Consider the following 23,352-nt stretch of genomic DNA (forward strand, 5'->3'; position numbering starts at 1 on the left):
GTCAAGGACAAGCCAAGATATTTATTAGATCTGTGAGTATAAAGAGAGTCCTGAGGAGCTACACCAGACTGGAGGACAGGACGTGTACACCAGCTCTCGTGCTGCTCTGCCAGGGCTACGCCCCCAGCTTTGGACATGTTGCTGGGACAAATCCCACTACACAGAGCCACACAGGGCAACGACTGTGGTGGAAAGGGGGACATAACCGAAAACTAAGTCTCCCAGGTCCGACATCTGGCAGGCACTTTGGTGTATCGTGTTGCAGGCCACCATCCCCAAGAGGATCATGTTCCTGGACCTCAAAGCAGTCTGGCTGGTAGAGAACAGGTTGACCCAGCGAGCACATGTCCCAAACCCCTTGGAAGATCCCTTCTGCAGACTTCACACGGCTCTGCACCACACAGGATCTGGAGGTAGTGAAACGAGTCCATAACCAGTGAGAAACTGCACTTTCCACGAGAAGGTCCCAGCTTCTCCTCCATGAGCACCAGAGGTCCCTCTTGCAACCTCTCTTCACCACAACAGGCCGAGACTGACGTAAACCATGTACGGCTGCGCTTTGCTTTTCCTGGCAGGCTTTGGCTTGTGTCTTGGCACAGTTTCTTGGTTCAGGCACTAGAAGCGTGGCGGGTTTTTTCCTTCCAACTGGGGATAAAGCAAATGTGCTATTCCCAGGTGAGAGCATCTGTCACAGTACATCATTAAGTCTACATTTGATAAAATGCTTACTTTTCCCCACACAAATCTCAACTTTAAAATGCAAAAATGTATTCTGTGTTTGAGAAAGACTTAACTTCTCTCTATATAGGAAGAGCACCTGAAACGCCTTTGCTTCCCTTCTCCAATGCCAACCACTATGCCAAGGCAGATCTTTTCGCACAGAGGACATTTTGCCCTGCAGGGAAGAGAATTCCTCGTTGTCCCTCCCTATCAAAATAGTTCAATCCAGGTAAATAAAAAAAATTCTGGAAGGCTTGACATGGACTTTTCATGGAAAATCCCAGCACAGAAGGCCCACAAGGGAAGTTACAGACAAGTGAGTTACAGACCTCACTACAGCAACACTACCACGAGTCGCTGGCCACAGGCTGCTTTAGGCAGCTGTCCCCAGGACACCCGTCAAAGTGCAACATATTCCTCACCAATAATAAACAAGCCTTCTGCATAGGAAAAAAGAGAAATCCAAACACAAAGCAACCACCTCACCCCCCCAAGTCTACAGTACCCCTGGTTTTTGCCTAGCCTTCCTCCTATAACTGGCAGTGGTCACACCTATCAACAGGATAGCCGAATCAGGCAGTGCTACTCGCACTGGTGCATCATTTTATTTATTTTTTACATGCAGGGCCTCCTCTTACTAGGGCTCTGATATATGGCCCTGTCAAATGACAACACCCCAGATCCATACTGGCTGTCTACAGTGCAAATCCGCCAGACATGAATAATTCAACTTCAACTATGGAACGGCTTGTGCCATCTCCATAGTAATAAATGCAGCGACGCCCTTAATGCAGCAGATTATATATAAGCATTCCAAATCTCTTTAGAAGATTAGATTTTATGGGGGTACCAGAACATCAACTAATAAACATGCTGGAAAAATAGCATAGGAGGTGGGGGTGTTATCTTCACATACATCGCTTGGAAACTCTCCCCCACTGCCCAAGCCTGGACACCTTGAGGGGAAAAGCAGCAACAAATTTGGACTGTCCAGACACTTGAAAACGCGTTTAAATAACACAGACCACAGATAACCCTTCACTGGCTGTCACTGAGTTTTTCCTTCTTTGCTCCCAGGTACACCACCCTCTAGTTCCCAAGGGCACTGTTCAGAACACTGTTATTTCTGCTATTTTTTGAAAGCGTGGACCCTGACTATCCTCAGTAGCAATATACATTAGAAAAGCACAGTGCTGAATGACTTAGGGATAAGTCAAGGGATAAGAAATTGCTAAGAAATTACTTCTCATTATTATTTTCCACTCAATTTTCTTGATTCAATATAGTCACCTAATTAAAAAAAAATTAGTTAACATTTCAAATAGTTCAGTCAAAGCCTGGACCAAAAATACTTCATTAGCAGGGCATGAATGTGAATTTTGTTTAAAATAATCCCTGGATGTTTTGATATGCAAAAGGAAGCTACTAGCAGTAGCACCAATTAAAATGACCTTGTCTAGCACATCGATGAGTGCCTGGGAGTCCTAGCATCGGACAGATTTTTTTACCCTGCCAGTAGCTTGCTTAGATAATCTTCTTTATCTAACACAGGATAAACGGGATATTACTGGGGTGTTTTTATGTTTTTTGGTTTTATCCTTTAGGTGGTTATCCCTGCTTTATAGACAGGGAGAGCCAAGACTCCAGTTTTAATTCATGCTAAAGTTCCTCAGTCAAGTCCGTATCCAAACTCGGAAGAGGCCAGCAGTTCCCGGAGCCCAGACCTGGAAGAGCCCCCCGGAGAACTGTGCGCTTCCTTGCTCCAGGCCCCGCGTCCTGCGGGATCCCACCTAGTCTTAGCACAGCTAACAGACTGGTACCCAGTGCTGCGGTTAGAAAATTCAGATCTCCAGAGACAGCAGAGTAAACCACTATAGAGCATATGGAGCTGCTTCCAACCTGAAGTCATGTCATTCTTCTACGTACACAGTACTTTTCAGAAGATGCTACAGTGCAAAGAAGAGATGGATCAAGTATTTAACATGACCATCTTCCCTAATATCTAGTAAGATGCTGTGACTCAGTATGTTACCGTTTGAAAAAGGCACCGCAAATTCAGCCGACAGGGCCAGAATTGTTATTAATCATCAGCATGATAGATTTGTCTCTCTCCTCCAACACCTGTACTGGAAGATGCTGGAGATGTGCAAACTCAAAGGAAGAAACCTAACCAGCCACTTTAAACTCACTCTGCACACTGAACTTTCACCTCTGGCTCTGTCCCTGTCCATCTGTAGAGCCACCTCCCCTCTCGCCCTCCACTGTCCAGACGTCCCCGGCTGTCATCTCCGAGCACTGCAGCAGCCTGGGACCTCCGCAAGCAGGTTGCCTCACTTTCCATTTGTTTTAAATACTGATGCCTGTTCCATCATATAAATACATGTGAAAGAAATATACGTGTGTGCACACCAGGCACCTAGAACCAAAGTACTTCAGGCAATACTCTATATCGGAAAGTTATCGCTAACACAACTACTCATTTTGCAGTTGTGACTGTCACTAGTTACTTCCACTCATACAGCATCTTCAGTCCAACAGACTGAGTCACTCAAGTCATTGCTGAAACACTGTCCCTCCTGGGCTGCAATTATTTAACAGTTAGCCCAGCACGCATGACATACACAAACCAGTTTAAAGCAAACTGGAATGCATTCGGGCAACTGAGCCTTTGACTTCCTATTAAAAGCTAACAATAAAAACTAATCAGATCCCACTTTTCCTATGTTTTTTGCAGCACTGGATCTGCTCAGATTCTCATCAAGTATAATTAAGAGACCTAGCAACTGGTATCAATTCAGTCTGCTCTGCAGAGCTATTGTACCATGCATTCTCTTAGCCCATACAGTACCTACCCCGCAAACTTGGCTGTTATTTCTACACTAGAAATGTAGAAAAAGAAAGGCATGCCACTTGGCTGAAGTAGGACAAGAAAGACTGGGGCTGAGAAGGAAAAATTACAGAGAAACAGCAGAGCAGAATCTGGCAGACTTGAAGCACAGAAGGGAACCTCAGAGAAATTTTTTAACCCAGAGAGGAAACATGTCCTAACAGCTAATTACTATCCAGGTCCTTAGATTACCTGGAGGATTTCAAGCCCATAAATAAAGGAGTTCTTTTCCAAGGATGAAAGGGCACTGTCACTTCCTAGTTACTCCCCCACTTGGCATAACAAATAAGATGAGAGGATCAGGAAGTACAGGCAGAGAAAACAGTTCTCTGGGTACAAAGCTGAATCCTTCTCCATAAGGCTGGGGGATAACATACCTCCTTCTGCAAGACATGCTCCAGGAGGTTTGCATGGACATGGTTGATGTCACGTCCAAAGAGAGTACACCAGTTCCCTGCTGTACTATTTTGGGATCCAGTTCAGTACAGGAAAACACACACCCAGACAAACAACTGTTAACAGCCTCAGTACCTTGGTATTGACCTGGACCAGCTCTATTCACCTGCAAGCATATGACTGGAGATACCCACTGCTGCATTAGTATACCTTTGTTACTAACAGGCAGTAAGAGAACTAAAACACTCTTTTGTTTGACTTGAAAACATTCTATTTAATTTATACAAATAACTACTAAATAGAAAAAGTAGATTAAAACAAAATAGTTATTTTTCTGGCAGAGTTTAAATGCATATTATATAGCTTAGAAGAAATAAAATGCATTTTCCCCACAGCATTCATGACCTAAAATTCTAGTTAATTCCTCCATTGCCTTCCTTTTCTAGATCAGTAAGATACTAGACACAATGTCATGTGGGTAATGGCTATATATATGTTCTGTATTCGAACTGAAAATATGTTACAGACCACACACCTACAAATGTGAAGCACTTAAAATGTGACTATCGAGTTGTAATATGATAATACAGAAAACAATTTATGTTTCAGGTTATATTGTGTTACAAAAACATCTGTGTAAGAAATCATGAAAGAGGCCACATAAAAATAAGCTTTAACTTTATGCACTTATTTTACAGTTTAAAAAACTGGCAAGTGCACTAGTAATAAATAATTTGCAAGTTTTGTATAAACGAGAAATTCCTAGTGTTCAGCATTATTGTAAACATCAGTACACATGTAAAATGCAGCTAAAATCTGACAGTTACATTTTCAGTTTACCAAATTCATTTCCTATTATTCAGGCATAGATCAATGTAGTATACAGCCAATCATATTTTTGGCAAGTCATGTCATTAAAATTAACAGTGACAGTGCAAGTAAGGAATGCAAAGAATTCCTAGTGCAATAAAGAAGAGAAGCACAGGCAATATTGCTGATTAAAATTTACCACTTCCATGTGTTCACCCTGGGAGTGATTAGGAGAATTAAAAAAAAAACAAAACAAAAAAAAAAAAGAAAAAAGCTGTTCAAAGCCATTATTTAATGCCCTGATCTTGTCTTAGGATTTCTCTGTCTTCCTTCAGGCCACTACCTTTGCAACAGTACATCCAGCGTGAGTCCTTATAGCTTGACCATTTGTGAAATGCCCATTGTAGTCACTGAGCAAAGTCCATATGGTTCCGATGTCTCCCAAACAGATGGCTTGATAAGAACTTCTGCCTCTATAAGTAGCCACATGGGGACCAATCGTATAAACTGTCTGGCCAGACTACTTCTGAACCAGACAAATGCCTTCCTATCAGGAGAGCACCACGAGAAGAAGGTCAACAGTCAGCTTTCAGTTTATCTAAGGAATTATCAATTTTGGTCAAAGTCTTTTTGATTCGCAGGGCTGTTAGTCTCGCTGATGGATTTTGATACCAGCATTCTTTCATCAACTTGGCAAGAGACGTTAATGTCTGGGAAAAGAATAAAAAACAAAACACGCATGTAAGTACACCAATCACAAGCCAAGAAAGCACTAGATTGGGTTAAGCACTAATACAGTAAGGTTTTATTGCCTTATTAATACTCAATTTTCAGAGTCTACAGAGAGTTTACTGCTATCTATCAAATACACAGTTTTCATGTGTTGAAAAAACCCCCAGGTTTGATAAATCGGGTTAAACCAAGAGAATAACTAGGCAATGGGCTGACTGGAGTGACAAGCTAGTGTAATTTTAAACAATGGAGTTCTGTTAGTTTTATTTTTTTTTCTAATTAAGAAAACACTCTACAGCAGCTTTAAATGGCTGGGATTCACAGCTGGCTGGTGCAGCAGCACGGGTCACGGCTCTACAACCAAAAGCTTATAGATGGGACCTCTTGTCCTTGCTGGCCCTAGCCAGCCATACAGATTCAAACCGACCTCCGCAGCTTCAGTAATAAGGAACAAAACAGCTGGTCAACCTGGAGAGTCCAGACTGATTCTGATGAAGAAAAATAAACTTCAGCACTAGCCTTTCAAAAAGAACAACAGTCCCTTATCCTGCAGGCAGGGCAGGAGAGACACCAAAATTCTGTTCTAAATCTGCGTGCTTATAAGCCACAGAAAGGCCTACACAGGCTACCTTGCCCTTGAAGAAATTTCCCGTTGGAGAGAGAATAACATAGGAAGAGCAGCTTTAAAACAGTTATTGTTAGATCATGCTACTAAAAGGCTAATGTGTAACAGCTCAGACTTAACAGTCCTAAGTTTGCTTATTGCGTTTTCTTCCTGCTCCAAGATAAAGGTCCACGCCAGCATGCTTCTGAAATCTGTACAGGTAATGCTCCTGACAAATAGCATTGAGATCATTTCAATCTCAAGTGATAAGTGAAAATAACTTTCATGACTATTTCAAAAGAAGAAAGGTCAGCTCGTATCTTCTGCAAACCACCCACAGGCACACCCACTTACAGGGTCTGAGAACCATCTGTTGGGAATGTTCGGCCTTTGCTGATCTACGCAGACCACTTTTCTCATGTCTTCAAAACTGGGATCGTTTGGAACCAAGTCATAAAATGGTGGTTTATAGTCTTCCACAATACCTAGTGAGACACAAACAAGAGGCATTATTTAATGACTGTGTCAGTGAAACAGCATTTCTGCACAGAAGAACAGATGACCTAGCCATCTAAGAAGCACAAAAATCTTTTAAGAGTTAACACTACAGTGTCAAGCAGCCATTAAACAACAGAATAGCACTTCCTATCATAGGAACAGCTTTTTCTACCCAAAATATTAATTAATTGGCTCATATTACAATTCCACAAAGTAAGAACTATATCCATTTTGCAGATGCTTGAGCTGAGATGGCGAGAAATAAATTCACAAAAAAGCCATCTTTTATAATGCATGGAGGTTTACTGACTACCACAAAACTGTTAGTTTACTGACTACCACAAAACTGGGATTTCTACTAGCAAATGTAAAAAATTTAAGGACTGCATTGTGGGTTTTAACAAGCTTACCACACACTTTGCATGGTTTTATGATTCCTGAAAGAGTCCAATAAGCATGTCAGCATCTACAGACCCTCACACTGGTGCTTCAAGTCATTTTATTTCTTGTTATTAAAATGGTAAAATACCTCGGGTAATTGGCACCACATGCCATCACAAAGCCAAACACATGAGAGCCTGTGGCACCCGGTGTCTGAACGCCTTTTCTAGGATTCTGCGTTGAAAAATGAGTTTATGTGTGTGCTCTCACAACTTGTCACCCAGCTTTCATAAAACTGGCAGGCTGTAAAGCCTTTTGCCTACTCTCTAAGGCATGCATGCAGCACTACTGTTTCGTCAGTGGATTAAGCTCACAAATGATCTATAGGGAACTCAACTTTCTTAGGAAGCCAATTTAAAAACTGGTGTTCAAAAGACAGGCATTTGGGTCAGCAGCTTGGAAAAACACTGAGTGAATAAGGCCCTCTATGTATAGCAGAAACATGGGCAGAACAATCGTAAAACTGCTTTTTAGCAGACTGGCAGCTGTCCCAAAGTCAGATGTACATGAAATCCAGGAGAATTTCTGTTGCTTTGGATATCCTGAAGTTGAAAAGAGGTTCTCAAACTTTGCTACAGTGGTTGGGATTTAGTTTTCTTGTTCTATTGGAGATGAAGATCAAAATCCCATAGATCCCCTGTAAAAATCTGTAAATCCCTATCTGTGATGACTAGTTGAAAAGGGAAATGGTCTTCAGGAAATTACAGCTCCCTTAGAAAATGGCAGGACAGTTCAAAGGTCTGGCTACTCAAGCGAGTTACCATAACAAAGTAACTAGCAGGCTGCAGGGTTTCCCCTATGATATTCTGACATGGGTGCAGAAGGACAGACTATATTACGTGCTGCATAAAGAAGCATCACCCACCCTCCTCCTTCGAGCAATTCACAATTGCATATACCAAACATCACCTACAGGGCTGAACTCTTATTTTTACACTCTTCCTGCTTCCTCACAGAACACAGAATAAAGTTTATTGTGAGAACTCAAGAATACAAAAAACTTCTTGTGTACCCACATTGTCTATACTTCCATTTCAAAGTAGTGGCTTTATATGAGTCAAATGCAGAACTTCAGAGCTACATCATATAGCTCTGAAAATGCTTCCAGGGTCATTAGGATATTACAGATGAACTTTGTCACTGAAAGAGAATCTGGCTCTAATTTACTATTTTCATATGGTCTTTCCAAAGTATAGGGTATATAGCTGGCTATTTCAGATAAGACATGGTAATAGATATGAAATGAAGTGGGTCTAGCCTTTACTCCAATAGAGTGATTCTAGAGTACTCTATCTACCACAGCCAAACGTCACAGACCTCATGGGACCACCCCTGGCTCCGCAGCAGCCCGTCAGCGGTGCCAGCGAGCCACTGCAACCTCTAGCCCACACCGCTCCGCTCGCAGAACTGTCACTGAACTGTGACACGCTTCCCTCGCCCACTGCCCCGGGAAAGCGAGCCAGCCGCTCGCTACGAGGGAGACCCGAGACTCGTTCAGCACGACCTACAGCTTGCCGCTTTCTGGACAGTTTTAAGATGACTTCTCTCATTTACAATATATTGTATCTTTTTCCCCTGGGGCTGCTGGCTTTTTGCTACTCAAATCAACTAAAACTCACACACAGAGTAGCATTTTCTGCACCTTTATTCCTCGTTACTTTAACGTCAGCTTGTCCTATGCATGCACGAATCTAACTGCTGGAGCAAAGCAAGATCTACACGAACACCTAAGCAACAGACACAGCCTTGCAGAGGTAACAACGATCACACGCCAGGCGCGGCTTTGAGCAGTAACCATCTCTCAGCTTCTGGTGTTACTATTAAAACTGAACAAGATCACAGCGCTGGGAATGATAGTGAAGATTCACAAGGAACAGAACTGTAAGTGCCAGGTACCAGGTAAGGAAAGATGCAAGGCACTGTACTCTAGGAAGGGAGCACATTCAAAAGCAGCGAACGACCGCTCTACAAGGAACAAGCACTGGTCTATTTAAAGAGAGTAAAATACTGATTTGGGGGCTTAAATTGCACTTTTCAAGTACAGAGAGAAATGCCGAGTGGCTCCTGCTACAGCACAAAGGCGATACACAAGTACTCTTGGTTGTGGCGAGGGAGTTTCCTACCACATTTTCCTCCTTATACTAAGCCACACAGAAAAGTACTGAGAATCACTGTGTCACCTTGAGGACCATTAGATAAGTTTAAAAAAAAAAAAAAGTAAAAATAAACATTAAAAGTACAAAACTTTAAAAATAAAATTTTAAAATTTTTTAAAATATCAGACTTCCTAGTCAGATTACAACAACTTCAGAGTCTCCACAAACCGAAGTACTAAACCAGGCTGACTCACTGGAATAGACTCTGCATTTCCACCCAGCAGATGAGAGATGACAAGTGTCCATCAGCATGGGATAGCAGCAAAAATTTCTAGCACACATAACTTACAAGTGCCCCTCGCCCACCTAAGATACACCATCACCCAGTTCACACGAGCATGCTACCTTGACCTCAGCATGCTCATTCCCAGTGTCTTACTACAAATCAAACGGGGTTATCTGAGTGACCACCTGGTGAAGGAATGATTTCCACACAGCTAAACACTTGGATTTGAGAGAAGATGTTTACTCCATTTCGAACCAGTACAAGGAAATGTAATTACCTACAGCAACAGCCAGAAATACTGAGCAACTGGAAATAAGTACTGTGGAATTAGTATCACCGTCGTCTTAAACTTAAGACTTTATTGACACGACCAATGTCATGACGTATCTCTATTACTGGGAAAAGTGCTTCCACGGTGGCACTGAGCTCAGCCTGAATCAAATTACTGAAGCATTTACCTATCGTCTTTGGTAGGTCTGCAGTCCACGCTGAGTTCCATACCATCTTGGTGAAGCTGCCAGCACAACCTAAGCTCACTAGTATAAAAGTAGCTCAGGTAAGTTGTCTGTGAACTGTAGTTACTGCAGCAATACATATATACAAAAACTTCAGCACGGGAATATTTAAATAATAGGTACTATTTCACGGAATTTTCATTGCAAGAGGTAACTAGGTAAGACTGTGTGTATTTTTATGTATATTATTACAGTATATACACACATATATAAGTATAAACGTATATTCATGTACAAAGAGAGCAAGACATCTAATATTCCACATAGGATTACCAGCCTCCAAAACACCACTGTGGCAAGACAGATTCCAGATGAACTACTCAAAATTCAAGACTGGCAATAAAAACAAACTTATCAAAAGCTTACACGTGAAGTTTCATCATCACGTAGGCCAAATGCTATGTTCAAACAGATAATACTCTACACGCTACCTACGTGTAAGCACGCACCCCTGTAAGCGCTGCTGGTCCCGCCACCCACAGCTACGAGCACGGTCCCTCCGCAGGCAGCGCAGAGGAAGACCGACTGCCTCTTCTCATGCGTTGGCTTCCCTTCCCATCGCAGCGAGCATCACCTATTGCACAGTGAATTAATCAACCCCTGCCCAGCAAGCCCATCATATCATGGCAACTGGTAAACTCACAGATTGCTGAGACAAAGTGCAGAATATAAAACTGAACTGAAAACAATGAAGTTACAGCTTAAATTCTCAAGGCACTCACACTGACGTGAACTGCAACCCAGAGGTCTCCAAATATTGGGAAATGCAATGAGCAAGTCTTCATAACTGCCTACAACATACATTTGCCAATAAACAGAGTACATCATAAGAAAAATTAACACCATGCATTCACAAGACTTTCCTCCTTTCTCTAATTAACCACATACACTTTCACCTGAGATCATCATCACATTTTGTGATCATAAATATGTTCAGCTGACATATGTTCTTGTATCAGAACAATACCTATTCCTTTTGCTGCATACGTCTTCAAGTAACTCCCCTGACAGAGAAGGGAGAAGGAAGGCGAGGTCAGGAGCTCAGCTCTGGCCACCCTGCGGAACGCCTATGGAAGTTCCCTTCCGCTCCTGCAGTCAGTCCCGTGACTGCCGACAGCTTACAGCAGGACAGGAGCTGCTCACTATGGACCCTGCAAGTTAAATTGCACCAAAACAGCTGCCCACCCGCACAGATTACCCTGCTCTCTTGATCACAGAGAAATGACCATTTTGGTTCTCTTCAGAGCTATCAAAGCAAGCTCTCAGACTTACAAGGAGACTTAAATTAGCCACCTGAGCCTACCTGATGCATTTTGCTACCTCCAAGTCAGCTTTGTTTAAGCACCCTGTAAGTATCCTAGAGAAGACAGGGGCTTTGGACAGTGCTCCAGGCCCCTCTCACAGCAAGCTTGGGAGGTCTGCGAATCTTCTCAGAAATGCAACCTTCCAGCAGCCTTCTCCTAACAAAGCCTCACTGCAGTGTTTCTGGAGACAACTAGCTGCCTGTGGCTGCTGTGCTGAGAATTACCTGAACAAGGGAACAATACCTTTTTTTTTCCCCCTCACAGTTAAATTATTTTGGCCACCAACAGATAACATATGAAGTAAAAGGTTCATATTTAGAAGTCCTGTACTTTAATAGAATAACAATATTTGTTTGCTTCTAGAGCTGCTGCACGTTCGCCTGTCCTCTGTCCCCACCTCCCGTAGTCCAGTATGACACCATTTGGACAGGTCAGGGAATGGAGGGAGATAATGCATGAGAAACATGCATGAGTACCTTAACTTCCACTAAAATTTGAGCCAGGCTTTTTTACTCTGTACTAGCTACCACAAGCCTTCACTGTCATACCCTACTGCAGCCTACCTCTGTGCACTCACTGCTCCTCTCTCCACAAAACCACTCATACTCGCTCCTTTGGCTCTCAACAGCTGCTTTTTGAGAAGATCTCTAAAGCTATCTTAATCCTTTCCTCCGAAGATTTCCCTCAAATTCTGACTTGCAATAGTTCCCACCAAAAAAAAGCCCTCAATTCTTCAGTTCGAGCCACTCTGACTACTGCCTATCGTTCTGACCATGCCTCCTTCGAACAAGTTCATACTTGGATCCTGAGCTGGCAGGCACCCCAGCTGGCACCAGCCCTACCTGCCCTGCGGGGTTCCAGCCTACCATCAGGGCTCAGAGGTACTGCAGCAAACAAACGACTAGTCATCTTCTCCTGAAGGAGATAAACCCGTTGCGTGATGTCAGTTACAGAACCCCAGATTTGGATTTAGTGGGAATAGATAAGACAGACACAGAGCAAATAGACGCGTATGACGATTCAGAATTTCCTCAGATTTAAACGTGTCGCCGTTAACTATCCATCATTGCCAGTGTCTGCAGACATGCCTGAAGGGCATCTTCTGCGTTCTCCCATCCCCTTGGGTCCAGAGAGCACAATCTGAGGTCCAGAGGTCAGAGAGGACTTCTGACTTGACAAGCACAAGAAATCACACCAACAGATACCCAGCTTAAAGGTTCTTAAATTCAGACTCCCTTGCCAAGGAAACACAAAGCAACACTGTGCGCTACAAAACAGGATTGCAGTGGCACTTTTCCCAAGCAGAACTGTACTTTGACCAAGTCCTGCTTTGTGAGTGCATTTAACCTGGTAAAGCAAGAGCATGCCTGAACTCTGATCACTTCACTTCCTACATGTTTTCCTTTTGTTCCTTAGGTTTTGTCACAAGAAACAGCCACCTAAATGTATTCACTATAGTTTAATGACACTTGGAAAAAGTTTAGAGACTTTATGATCTAAAATTTTAACTTAACTGACTATTTGGTATGAATTATTTCTCAACGCAATTTAGGATGTAGCAGGGGACCCTCTTTCTTCCCTACCTTAACAGAAATGACAATACTCAACCATTGTACCCAACATACCAACAACTTCAACACAGGCAGCAATGTGTCAGGAATCAAAACACTCTGGAGGTCCAGTATTTTACTATGCATCCTACGCATTTTGGTGGCAGATGCTTTGCCATGAATTACCATTTGCTTACCAAATAAATAAAGCAGTCCCAAATACTTACCGTTGCTAACCATGCGTCTAGCTACTTCCCAAAGGACCAGCCCAAAAGCCCAGATATCGACCCTTTTATACGAGTCAAAGCAGTCTGCCTGTATAGTTTCGTCCAAGACTTCTGGAGCCATGTAGCGTTTGGTACCCACACGGGGATTGTTCCCCACATCCAACTGATTCGTGCTTTGGGAGTGCATTACTGCAAGGCCTGAAGGACAGAAAAAAAAAATCACTTTTAAGTCCCCTTTAAAACTATAGCAGCATATGTTTAAAATTACATGTGAGCAGTGACACCCATCAGACAGTTTCTTAAAAAGAAGGAGCGGAGAGTCCAACTGTCCAAAGACCAACTGGGTCAGCTCCAAACTAGCTATCAAAAACAGCCACTGTGTCCATAGACTTAGACCAACTATCTCCTCAGGGATTACCATTAAGCATGTTATTGCACTGTTGCAAAATGTTGTCATTGAGTGTTTTGCAGCCACTGGATGTCACCAGCACTCTAGACACGTACACACAGAAGGCCAAGCATCTGTTACTTAGAAGAAAACAATTTTACACAGCATTCAAATTTATTTATAGAACTTTTGGGTAGGTGGATATATCCGAACTGTGGGGAAGAGAGAAGAAAAACACTGCAGGATGGATATACACAAGTTAAAAAAATAAAGCTGGAAAATAAAAAACACCGTATTTGCAGTAGCTTGAAAAATAAACATCCTGAAGCTGATCTAAAATGAGTCAGTCAAAACCACTCTACCTGGTTTCTACTAATTACTAAACATTTAAGCAAAGAACATTATGTGAGGCACTAAATTACTGTAAATTTGGAAACACACAGAGTACTCATTTTGCCATGGTAAACAGAGAGCACTGCAAATTGAACAGCAACAGGTGCATGACATAACTAAGCAATAGAAAAGACAACACAAACTCTCCCTAATTTCCTCAACAACTCCTGTAAGAATAACATATACTATTTATATTTAACATCAGTTTATTTTAGATTAAATTTAAAAAGCTTTTTAACTCAGTCCCACAAAAAATTAACCTATCACCAGATCATTAATTTTTTTTTCATTCCAAAAAAGAGGCTGTACTTCACCACCACAAAAATTTGGAAAACACTTTCCTACAATTTAGATGCACTTCAAGTAATTTCAAGCTGCTAAGAAAATGCTTATGGCACCTCTAGAAAGATACCATCTACTAACCCCATGACTGCTGAGAAGATAACTTGAAAAGCCTGCTCTCCAGATAAAAATATTTTTTGTCACATATATACACACACACACAGAGGACATATATTTACATGCACACTTATACGTTTATGTGTTTGTTTATATTTATATTAATTTATATTATACAATACGTATGCAGTATAATATTAAAAAAACTTGCACATTGGAAACAAAGGTTAGAAAACAAATTTCCTGGCAAACTCTGAAGACGTCAAGACTTTGGAGAACACTTTGATAAAAATCGTAATACTCCATCCAAATTGGGCAAAACAGATTCAATAGATTGACAGGTCAAAGGTTTAAGGCTGAGGGATGCAAGTCAGCATCCCGCACACTACAAACTAAGAAAGTGTTGCAATAAGGTCAGGGGACAACAATGTTGTAATCAGGTTCTCATCATGGTGGCATCTGTGCTGTTTATGAGAGTTAGGAAGCAGATATTGCACTGCTTCAGTTGCTTTTCACCTCAGGAGATCTCAATGCACATTTAACTTAAGGGCGCTTGTCAGAGAAGCTCTTACTGTAAGATACTAATTTTTTAAAAAAACAAAAAAAAAGCTTGACAGGAATACAAACTGATGAAACACATTGGTTTTCAAGACACCAAAAAATCCTCTTTAGTATACTGGCATATCTGCTAGAAACAAAAATTGAGCAAATATGTTTTGTTAGCATTCTTTGCACCTTCCTTACAAATACCAGTGTTTGTTTCAAATGGACATTCACCATTCTATATGGACAGGCAAGGGGAAGGAGGGAGTAAGAGGAGGCTTGGGCTTTTTCTTCTTTTTGTATAAGCATTATTCTGCTGTTCTATAAAGTTGCTCAACTAAGACCTATTACCATGCACGTGAATTGCTTTAGAAATAGAGGGGCAGAACTTTTCCACAGTGCTGACAGATTGAAGCGAGACTGACGTCCATCCTTGGACTTTATCACACAGTTTCTGCTTAGCTAGAACATATTTGAAACAGCCAGTTTTGTAACTGCAACTCTGGATATTTGGGTTGCTGTTCAAGACACCAGTTTCCAGCATGCTTGCTGAAGAACAAGCAGCCAATTCACAAAGTTCTTGCATTTGTTCTAGCCCGAAGGACTAGGATTGAATGGCAACAAACACCAAGCTACACTGCAGTTCAGGCGTGCGGCACCCAGGCTGCCAGAAAAACAATTACAAGATACACATCAAAGCAATTTTACTCCTCTCTGTTTTTAGAGCTGACACCTATTCTTAGCAGGTACATTGCAAGTCCAGAACCTGGTGTGACCAACAGAACCCAAGTCCAGCTTAGCTCTGGGCAACTGGAGTGAATCTTTCCATCTGCTCATACTTACCAGTCTCTAAGTGCCATTTTTCTTGTATGGTGCATGTGTTGAAACAGAGAAGGAGACCAGAGGAGAAAAAAAAGACAAAGCTATACAGAAAAAAAGGGCATGAATATATGGCAGAAGCCACAAATTCTTTGGTAACTCTCCTTTACAAATAAGGTACGAACAAAGAACATGTCAGATACATGTCTGAAGATTTCACGTTTTAAAAAACAGCTATTTTACCACCACAAAAACTAACTGGGAAACGTTTATTGCTGTGCTCTCTCAGAAAAATCTCTCAAATATCTGAAGCCTCTAGATAAATAATGTAGTAGATTTCACTTTATTAGTGTGATGTCAATCAATGCCAGTATGTGCTGCCCCCTCCTCAGTGTGAACTACAAATGCATTTAAAAGCCAATCTCTGAAGTTTTGTATTTTCAACTTACTGCTTACTTACTATTCCCTCTGCAAATTTAGATAGGCCCAGGTGTGTGGCTTTCATGTTTTCCCTGTGTGTATTTCATGTCCCTCAGGCAAAAGTGATAGGAACTATGCAGTGGAATTATTATTGGGAAAAAAAAAAATCCCATCTCCCAATACACTTTTTGTCTAGCCAATGACTCCCCAATATTACTGTTCTATCACTATTTTCTCCCTTATCTTCAGAGAAAAGAAGAAAAATATATTGTCAGACATACCCCTGAGGTATGAACAAGCCATACTGCTGCAACTGTGTCTCAGCATCCTAGCGGCTTAAAGTCTAAAGCCAGTTGGTCACAGAGAATCCGATTTCAGGCTCACTGAATTATCTGGCAAAAGACTCAAGCTGGATGGACCTATGGAGCCTGGGACAGTGAGCGCATAGTTCTTAGACTGTAAGTGGAAGGACATTCATTAGTTCAGAAATGAGCTGAAGCCTAATAACTGCTGCCGTCTGGGATCCATGAATGGAATTTAACAACGAAAACCCAAGAAAAAGTCCAAAATGTTAGATCTGCTCCTGAACTCAGAGGCTACACTGGGCCTCCTCAGCAGCGGAGTGGCATTTTTAAGTTGTAAGTGCCATCTAGTGGTTGTCGTAAACCTTCAGGGTAATACCAGATGACGGTAAGGTTATTTTAAGGTTACCTTAAGACTTCTACTGTTGACGTTATCCAATATATTTGATTTCTGCAGGAAGTATATTAGCATCGAAATGAACTCACCTAAATCCGCTATGCAGCACTGTCCATTTTTCTTAACGAGGATATTTTTGCTCTTCAAGTCCCGATGAGAAATGGCAGGCTTCCCCTGGGTTCCAAATATCTCTATGTGCAAATGTGCAAGACCACTAGCTATGGACAGTACTATGCGTAGGCAGCTGACAGTGTCCAGGGTAGTGAGCTGTAGATAGTCATACAGAGACCCCATTTCATGGTAGTGGGTAATTAACCACAACTGGGTACTGGAGTTTCTGGAAGTCATATCAGATGCAATAAAACCTAGAAAGAGAAGAAGAAAAAAGGAGAAACAACAAAATAAAGTGATAGAGCTCCTTCAAGACTCCCCCAAGACTGTACTGCACTGAAAACAGACTGCAGGTATTACCATAATGAAAAAAGAGCTGACATATTCTGGAACTCTAACTCAAATCTACTCACAAGAATGTATTTATGTATCTTGTCAGTCACACCAAACACAACTACTTGGTTAGGACTACTTTCCTTCTTTTTGAAGGACTTGTGGGTGGGGAAGTTTCCAGTTAAACAAGAAGACCACCAGGTTGTAACACATCTGCTGCTGTCCACTCAACAGTATTACACTGGAGAGAAGCAATACCTCAAACAGACAAGTCACAAGTAATCATTTCCATTTTTAAGGACAACAAGCAGGCAGTGCAGGCTGCTGAGAAAAGGGTTAATCATGTTTCACATACAAATCACATCCCGACAAACAGACCCTGTATGTTGTGCCAGCTTCACATTTACATCCAAGGTAAGTCTATTTGGAGCACTTCAACAATCAACCTTGACATGTCAAAAGCTTGCTGTCCCCACAGGAAACGTCACACCCTTCTGACCAAACATAGATTGAAAAAAGCACATCTCACCACAGCAACAACTTGCTCTCCAATGATCTCCAATTACTTAAAAGGCTGCAGGGGAATTGCTGCAACCTGATAAATTATCCGATCTCTGGGACTGCTCTGAACTGCTGTAGGCTCCAAATGCCTGATGTTCTTAACTGTACATCAGCTCACAACGGAGCCACGGGATATAAAAAGTGGCAGATGGCTAAGGAGAGTGTGGCAGCACCAGAAGATTAGCGTACCAAGAACTAAAGAATAGTAATTCTTCTACTTTAAATACTAGACAGTTCCAATGGTGTGCAACTTGCTTCCATGGTAAAGTAAGGCAGAGCACCTTTATGCATCATAGCTGTATTTCACAATGATTTTCTACAAAGGAACAGAGAAAAATTTCTCTTTGAAACTCATGAAGCTCAAGAACTGCTTTCAGAAATGTGGTATCTTAAAACTGAACCCAAAATTCACGAGTAGGTTCCTTCCTGTTACCTCTGAAATTATTGTGTATCAGCACACTGTTGACCTCAATAGCTTTAGCTGGGAAGCAACAAAAGCTTTATTCCCAAGTTATAGGAACAAATCATGTTTATTAAAAGCCCACATATGACATTTGTGAGAAAGAACACCCGCTACTTTCTCTCCTGAAGTCAGATTTCTGCACAATGTGACACTTTTGTAATCTGTGATATTGTTTAATATCACATGTAAAAAAATTCTATAAAATAGCCAACAAATTTGACAGTTATCAAGAAAGACTAAACAAACAGAGGAACATGGGAAATGTGTAATGTAATTTCAGCCAAGTCACTTGCTCTCTCGGGAAGGAAAGTTCAATAATTCACATTTCAGGAGGCCACCAAATTCTTTTTGTAGTAACAAAGGAACTGCTTCAGGGAACACTAGACAAACATCTAGCAGGGTGAGCTATAGAGCCAAGGAATATTCTCTGACAGGAAACAAGAATAAGGAGCCCGAGTAAAACTGATTGAAGACAGACAGATTGTGGGTGAGGTAACGTCAGCACACAGAAAACATGCTGCTGCTTTTATTTGTAAAGGTGGCACACCAGTGAAAGAAGGTCATGTCTACTAGGAATCAAAAGGGCTGCTTAAACTTCAGCCATGGCTCACAACACAAAAAAGCCATTTTCTAAGCTCTCAGAACTGAGCACACAAGGTACAAGGGATGCAGAAGATTCAAAATCATCGTACTTTCATATTCACAGGGAAATGAGATAAAGGGGCAACTATAGTTGAAGTTTAAACACCAAAGGAGCTTAGTTTGACCCTGAGCAGAACAGTTAAACAGAAGAAAATAATGGATTCATACTGCAGTTTATTCCGGCACAAGGAAAAGTGTTCAAATATTTAAACTTCATTATAAACTCCTCCCCACTTTGTCGCCCTTTATTTCTCCCAGGTAAACCAAAGTTATAAAAAAACCTAGGCCCACTAGAACTTCTCCACCTAACACACACCGCAATACTCTTTTGCCATTTGGCTGCCCTGCAACATGAGCTGCAAGGCTGAATTCTTAGCATGCAGGTCTGTGGCACCTCCATTCTTCTCTACACACTGTGCTGCCAACAATTGATTAATCTGGTTGACTGCTTCTTGCTAGAATATTTCTGCAGGAGCACAATGATTCATGGTTGCTACGACAATTTCTCCAGTTGAGACTCAGACTTCAGCACTCTCCTGCAAGTCTCCCCCTTAAAATTTCCTTTCAACTATTTATCGCAAACACATGAACCTAATCTCAAAGATTGCAAGATATCCAGCAAACTTGCAGTGCTTTGCAAGTGAACTGTTCAGTTAATTCACCTTTACACCAGCTATGCTAGGAAATATGAACACGGTTGTTCTACTTACCTAAAATATTTTCATGCCGCAGCAATACAGTGTTGTACAATTCAGTTTCCCTGAACCAGGATTTTTCATCCCTAGAAGAGAAGATCTTCACAGCAACATTTTCTCCTTGCCACTGACCCCTCCAAACTTCTCCATAACGGCCCTTTCCTGGTGGGGGAAAAAGCACAGTAAAAATTGTCAACTAACAACCTTCATAGGGCAGAAGGACCGGAGCAGCTAATAGGATGGAAACTCAACAGTTATGGCCCAAATATCACACTGATGTAGTTTGATCACACCTGCATACACTTTTTACCACTTTTACAGTCACGCTGTGCTCCACTGTTCCTTAATTTTTCCTGTTTGTTTCAACTGCAAGCTCTGAGAGTATGGATCTCTCCTCCTTGCACATTGGTACAGTATACAGAATGTACTGGGCAGGTGTAATTATTCAACTACCAATGCTTTTGCAGCTTAAGCAACTTAGGCAACATACTTCAAGGTCAGTGTACACAATACAAATAAATCTATGAATTCTGAAGTTAGGAGGACGGGAAGGATATATAATGCTGGGGATACAGCCCTTACGTTTCTATTAGATCATCAGCCCTTGCAAAAAGCAATTGGCACAGCCAGACACACAAAATGCAGAATGACAACACGAAAAAACCCCACCAAAACACCCACCCACAAACAAAAAAGGATAAAGAAAAACACACAAAAAACCAAACCCCCAAAACCCCACCCCTGTTCTGTGGAGATCAGGGCACACTTGTCTGCATGCCAAGCTTTTTACCCAAACAGCTTAGAAGCACGTATGAAATTACCAACTGCCCAACGGCAAAGCAATACCCTGGACAAGGCACACTGGAAAAGTTCTGATCGTTGCCATTTTCATTGCAGCCTGAATACGATAGCCTCGGGCTTGTGCAATGAATTGTGCTAGATCTGACAACCATGGATATCCAAATTCTGGCCTTTGTTGCTCTGCCGTTCAGTGTTCTTTAGAGGCACGTATGAATCAGCAGCAGGTATAGCCCAATAATGGGGGCTATACTGATGCCTCAATGCTGTCACCCAGAAGAGACTTCCTGCACAAGCACTTTCATCTGGTTCTGCTACACAGACTAAAAGACATGGTCTCTGGAAATAGTGCCAGCCTGAGTTAACTTGGCAGCAGGCATAATTCCAGAGACACACTTATTCCCACATATATACATGCACAAAAAGATATGTCTATATTGCAGGCAAAATCATCATGCATATCATTCTACAGCTTCTGATGAAGAGAAATTGCAGAGCATCAGTGGACGTACGCTTGGATTTAATACAAATGTGAACATTTGTGCCTACTCAATACATACTATAAGCCAGAAGCAAAGAAACACTGGTAAAACGTAAGCCCAGTCCCTACAGATTCAGATTCATCTGTTTTAGTCTGGGGCTTCATGTAACACCCTGATGAGTTAAAACTTCTCGTGACTTATAAGAAGGCGTTAACCCGATCCGAGTTCGCATCACTGAAGCGGCAGTATAAAACATATTTTTAAAAGTCTTTTTTTTTTTTCCTAATAGAATCAATCATTATCATGCCTTCCTCACCTCTGTAGTGCCAGTATGGCATCTTGGCTCAATGTCTCTGCCTCAGGATAACTTTGACCCAAATGCTTCCTAAAATTACTAAATTCAAAATTAACACTATTCAATTAATAATGTATATACATGCTGAAGAAAAATTTAATGGATCCTTAAAATTAACACTAAAGTCCTGAAAAAAAACTAGAGACCCAGAAGAGTTTTAGGGAAGAATTACTAAAGAGATTCTCTCTTTTAGGGGGAAAAGAACAGCAACAGTACATCATTGCCTGCACGGTCCCAAAGCAACAGTGCAGAGCAAGTAAGCTACAAAACATTCGTGTTACCATTCTAATGGCACAGAATCACATTTCTTTTTTAAATGCCACTTTAGCCACTTTGCTTGATGTTTCAACTCCAGATCTCAATTCCAGATGATCCTTTTCTAATTCTAAAGCTCTCTAATTGAACACCATTTAATGAACAAATGTTTGTTTCACAGTTTGACTGTTTCAACTTCAAATTGAGTTGCTTTTCTAAAAACATAATTTATTTCACTTACAAAGTACCCAAGAATAGTTTGTATTTTCTAACATCACCTTACTAAACAAAGGTTAAATTTTTTCAATCATAAAGTACAGACGATATTTGCCCCTTTCTTCTGCATAGATCTGAAAGGAATTTTTTCACTTCACTTTCCAAAACCAAGTATGTTCTGTAAGCTGAAACCTGAAAAGTTTCATATATTATATAAGCAACTGAGGAAAAACAGATAATTAAGATGGAAGATAAAGCTTTCTCTCTGCATTTGTTACCAAGACTTGGCACTAGATGTGAACGAGATTTATACTAACCTACACACTCTACAAGTGTGATCTGGCGAGCCACCGTTCTTTGCACCAAGAAAGGAAGTCCAGAACCGCTTCCAGATGTGCAGGAATGATCCAATAAATCCTGTTCAAAAGGAAAAGCAGAAGTTTATAACCTATGAGAAACTACATGTTTTCCCCCTGTTTAAATGCACAAAAGTACACTGCTTCACAGAATAGGTTAAGTTAAAGCTCATTGGTATCTCAATGGCTCTGCTGATGCCATTTGATCCCTCAGGATCAAAACATACTGTTGCCATCACTGTACAGATGGACAGAGAATGCTCTTCGCAAGATTTTACCACTTCAAAGAACATCCCATGCATAGAAGAGACTGGTAGGGGAGCCATAACTTATGCATAAGGGTTTTTTTGTTTTTGTTTTTTTAAACACACAACACAACAACAGAGAGCAAACAAATCAAGCATCATTTCATTCTCAGATTTCTTATTCTGCCTCTACCTTTTATTTGGCATTACATTATCATTTTGTTTAATAAATAAATCATTTTGCTTAATACATAAGAGACAATACATTTATTGCCTGTGAACATGGAAGCTCATTCATAGCCTACGAGCTGTCCTCTGCAGTGAAATTCCACCCTTTTTCAGCTCTTTGTTGTCCTCTACTTAGTTTATGCTCTCTCAATTCTGTATAGATCACCTATTTCGAAAAGGTTAATATCAACTTTTTTTTTCCCCAAATTTTCTGTCTTGCAATAATTTGAGCCACCTCACTAAGCAATAAACTTACTTTCTCTGATTTCTCCTATACCCAAGGCCTTCACCCCTATACAGTTAGCAAAAAGAAAAACAGCATTTACTTTTGAATGTTCACACAGACTTTTCCCATTCTTCCAGTTACCTGTAGTTTCTTCCTAGTAAAGATGACTAGAAGGGCACAGCAACACAAATGTGTTTTCCCTAATGAAAGCTAAGGTCATGTCCCAGCCCCACCGATCTGTGGTATCAGATACTCTCAAAATCTATTTTACAACTCCCTATGAATAAATGTGCATTAGAAAGAGACACTCAGAACTTTGAACTTTTTTTATTAATATAAACAGCCTCTAGAAACAGCCACACATGACAGTTTCTAATTCAAATGTTAAGATAGATAAAACCAACACATCCCTGTGACACAACTTGCTTTTTCAACACCTTTTTAATCAGTGGCTTGCACACAATTTGTGCTCAGCTGACCATTTTGACTGAAGCAATATGGGGAGGGGTGTCAGTTTTGCTGAAAAAAAAACCCTATAGAGAGGTGTCTTTTGGGTCCACGTGAGCCGAATGGAGAGGCTACAGGCCACACCTCACGGCACGGGGCTCGCAACCAGGGATGCCTCAGGGGCACCTGGACCGGAGGAGCACCCGTCTGCG

At 41.3% G+C, this 23,352-nt stretch overlaps 1 protein-coding gene across 1 annotated transcript; it reads right to left on the minus strand.

Moving 5' to 3' along the window:
• Nucleotides 1-4,256: 4,256 nt before the first annotated feature.
• On the minus strand, nt 4,257-22,055 carry ACVR1 (activin A receptor, type I; the record flags this gene model as incomplete). The annotated part of the gene is made up of 6 exons (XM_009576433.1): nt 4,257-5,523; nt 6,504-6,634; nt 13,067-13,264; nt 16,817-17,092; nt 19,548-19,694; nt 21,956-22,055. Coding segments are annotated over 6 exons (987 nt in total), but the record flags the coding sequence as incomplete, so codon positions are not given.
• Nucleotides 22,056-23,352: the final 1,297 nt, after the last annotated feature.

This window comes from Fulmarus glacialis, unplaced genomic scaffold, assembly GCF_000690835.1.
Source record: "Fulmarus glacialis isolate BGI_N327 unplaced genomic scaffold, ASM69083v1 scaffold48064, whole genome shotgun sequence".
NCBI lineage: Eukaryota > Metazoa > Chordata > Aves > Procellariiformes > Procellariidae > Fulmarus > Fulmarus glacialis.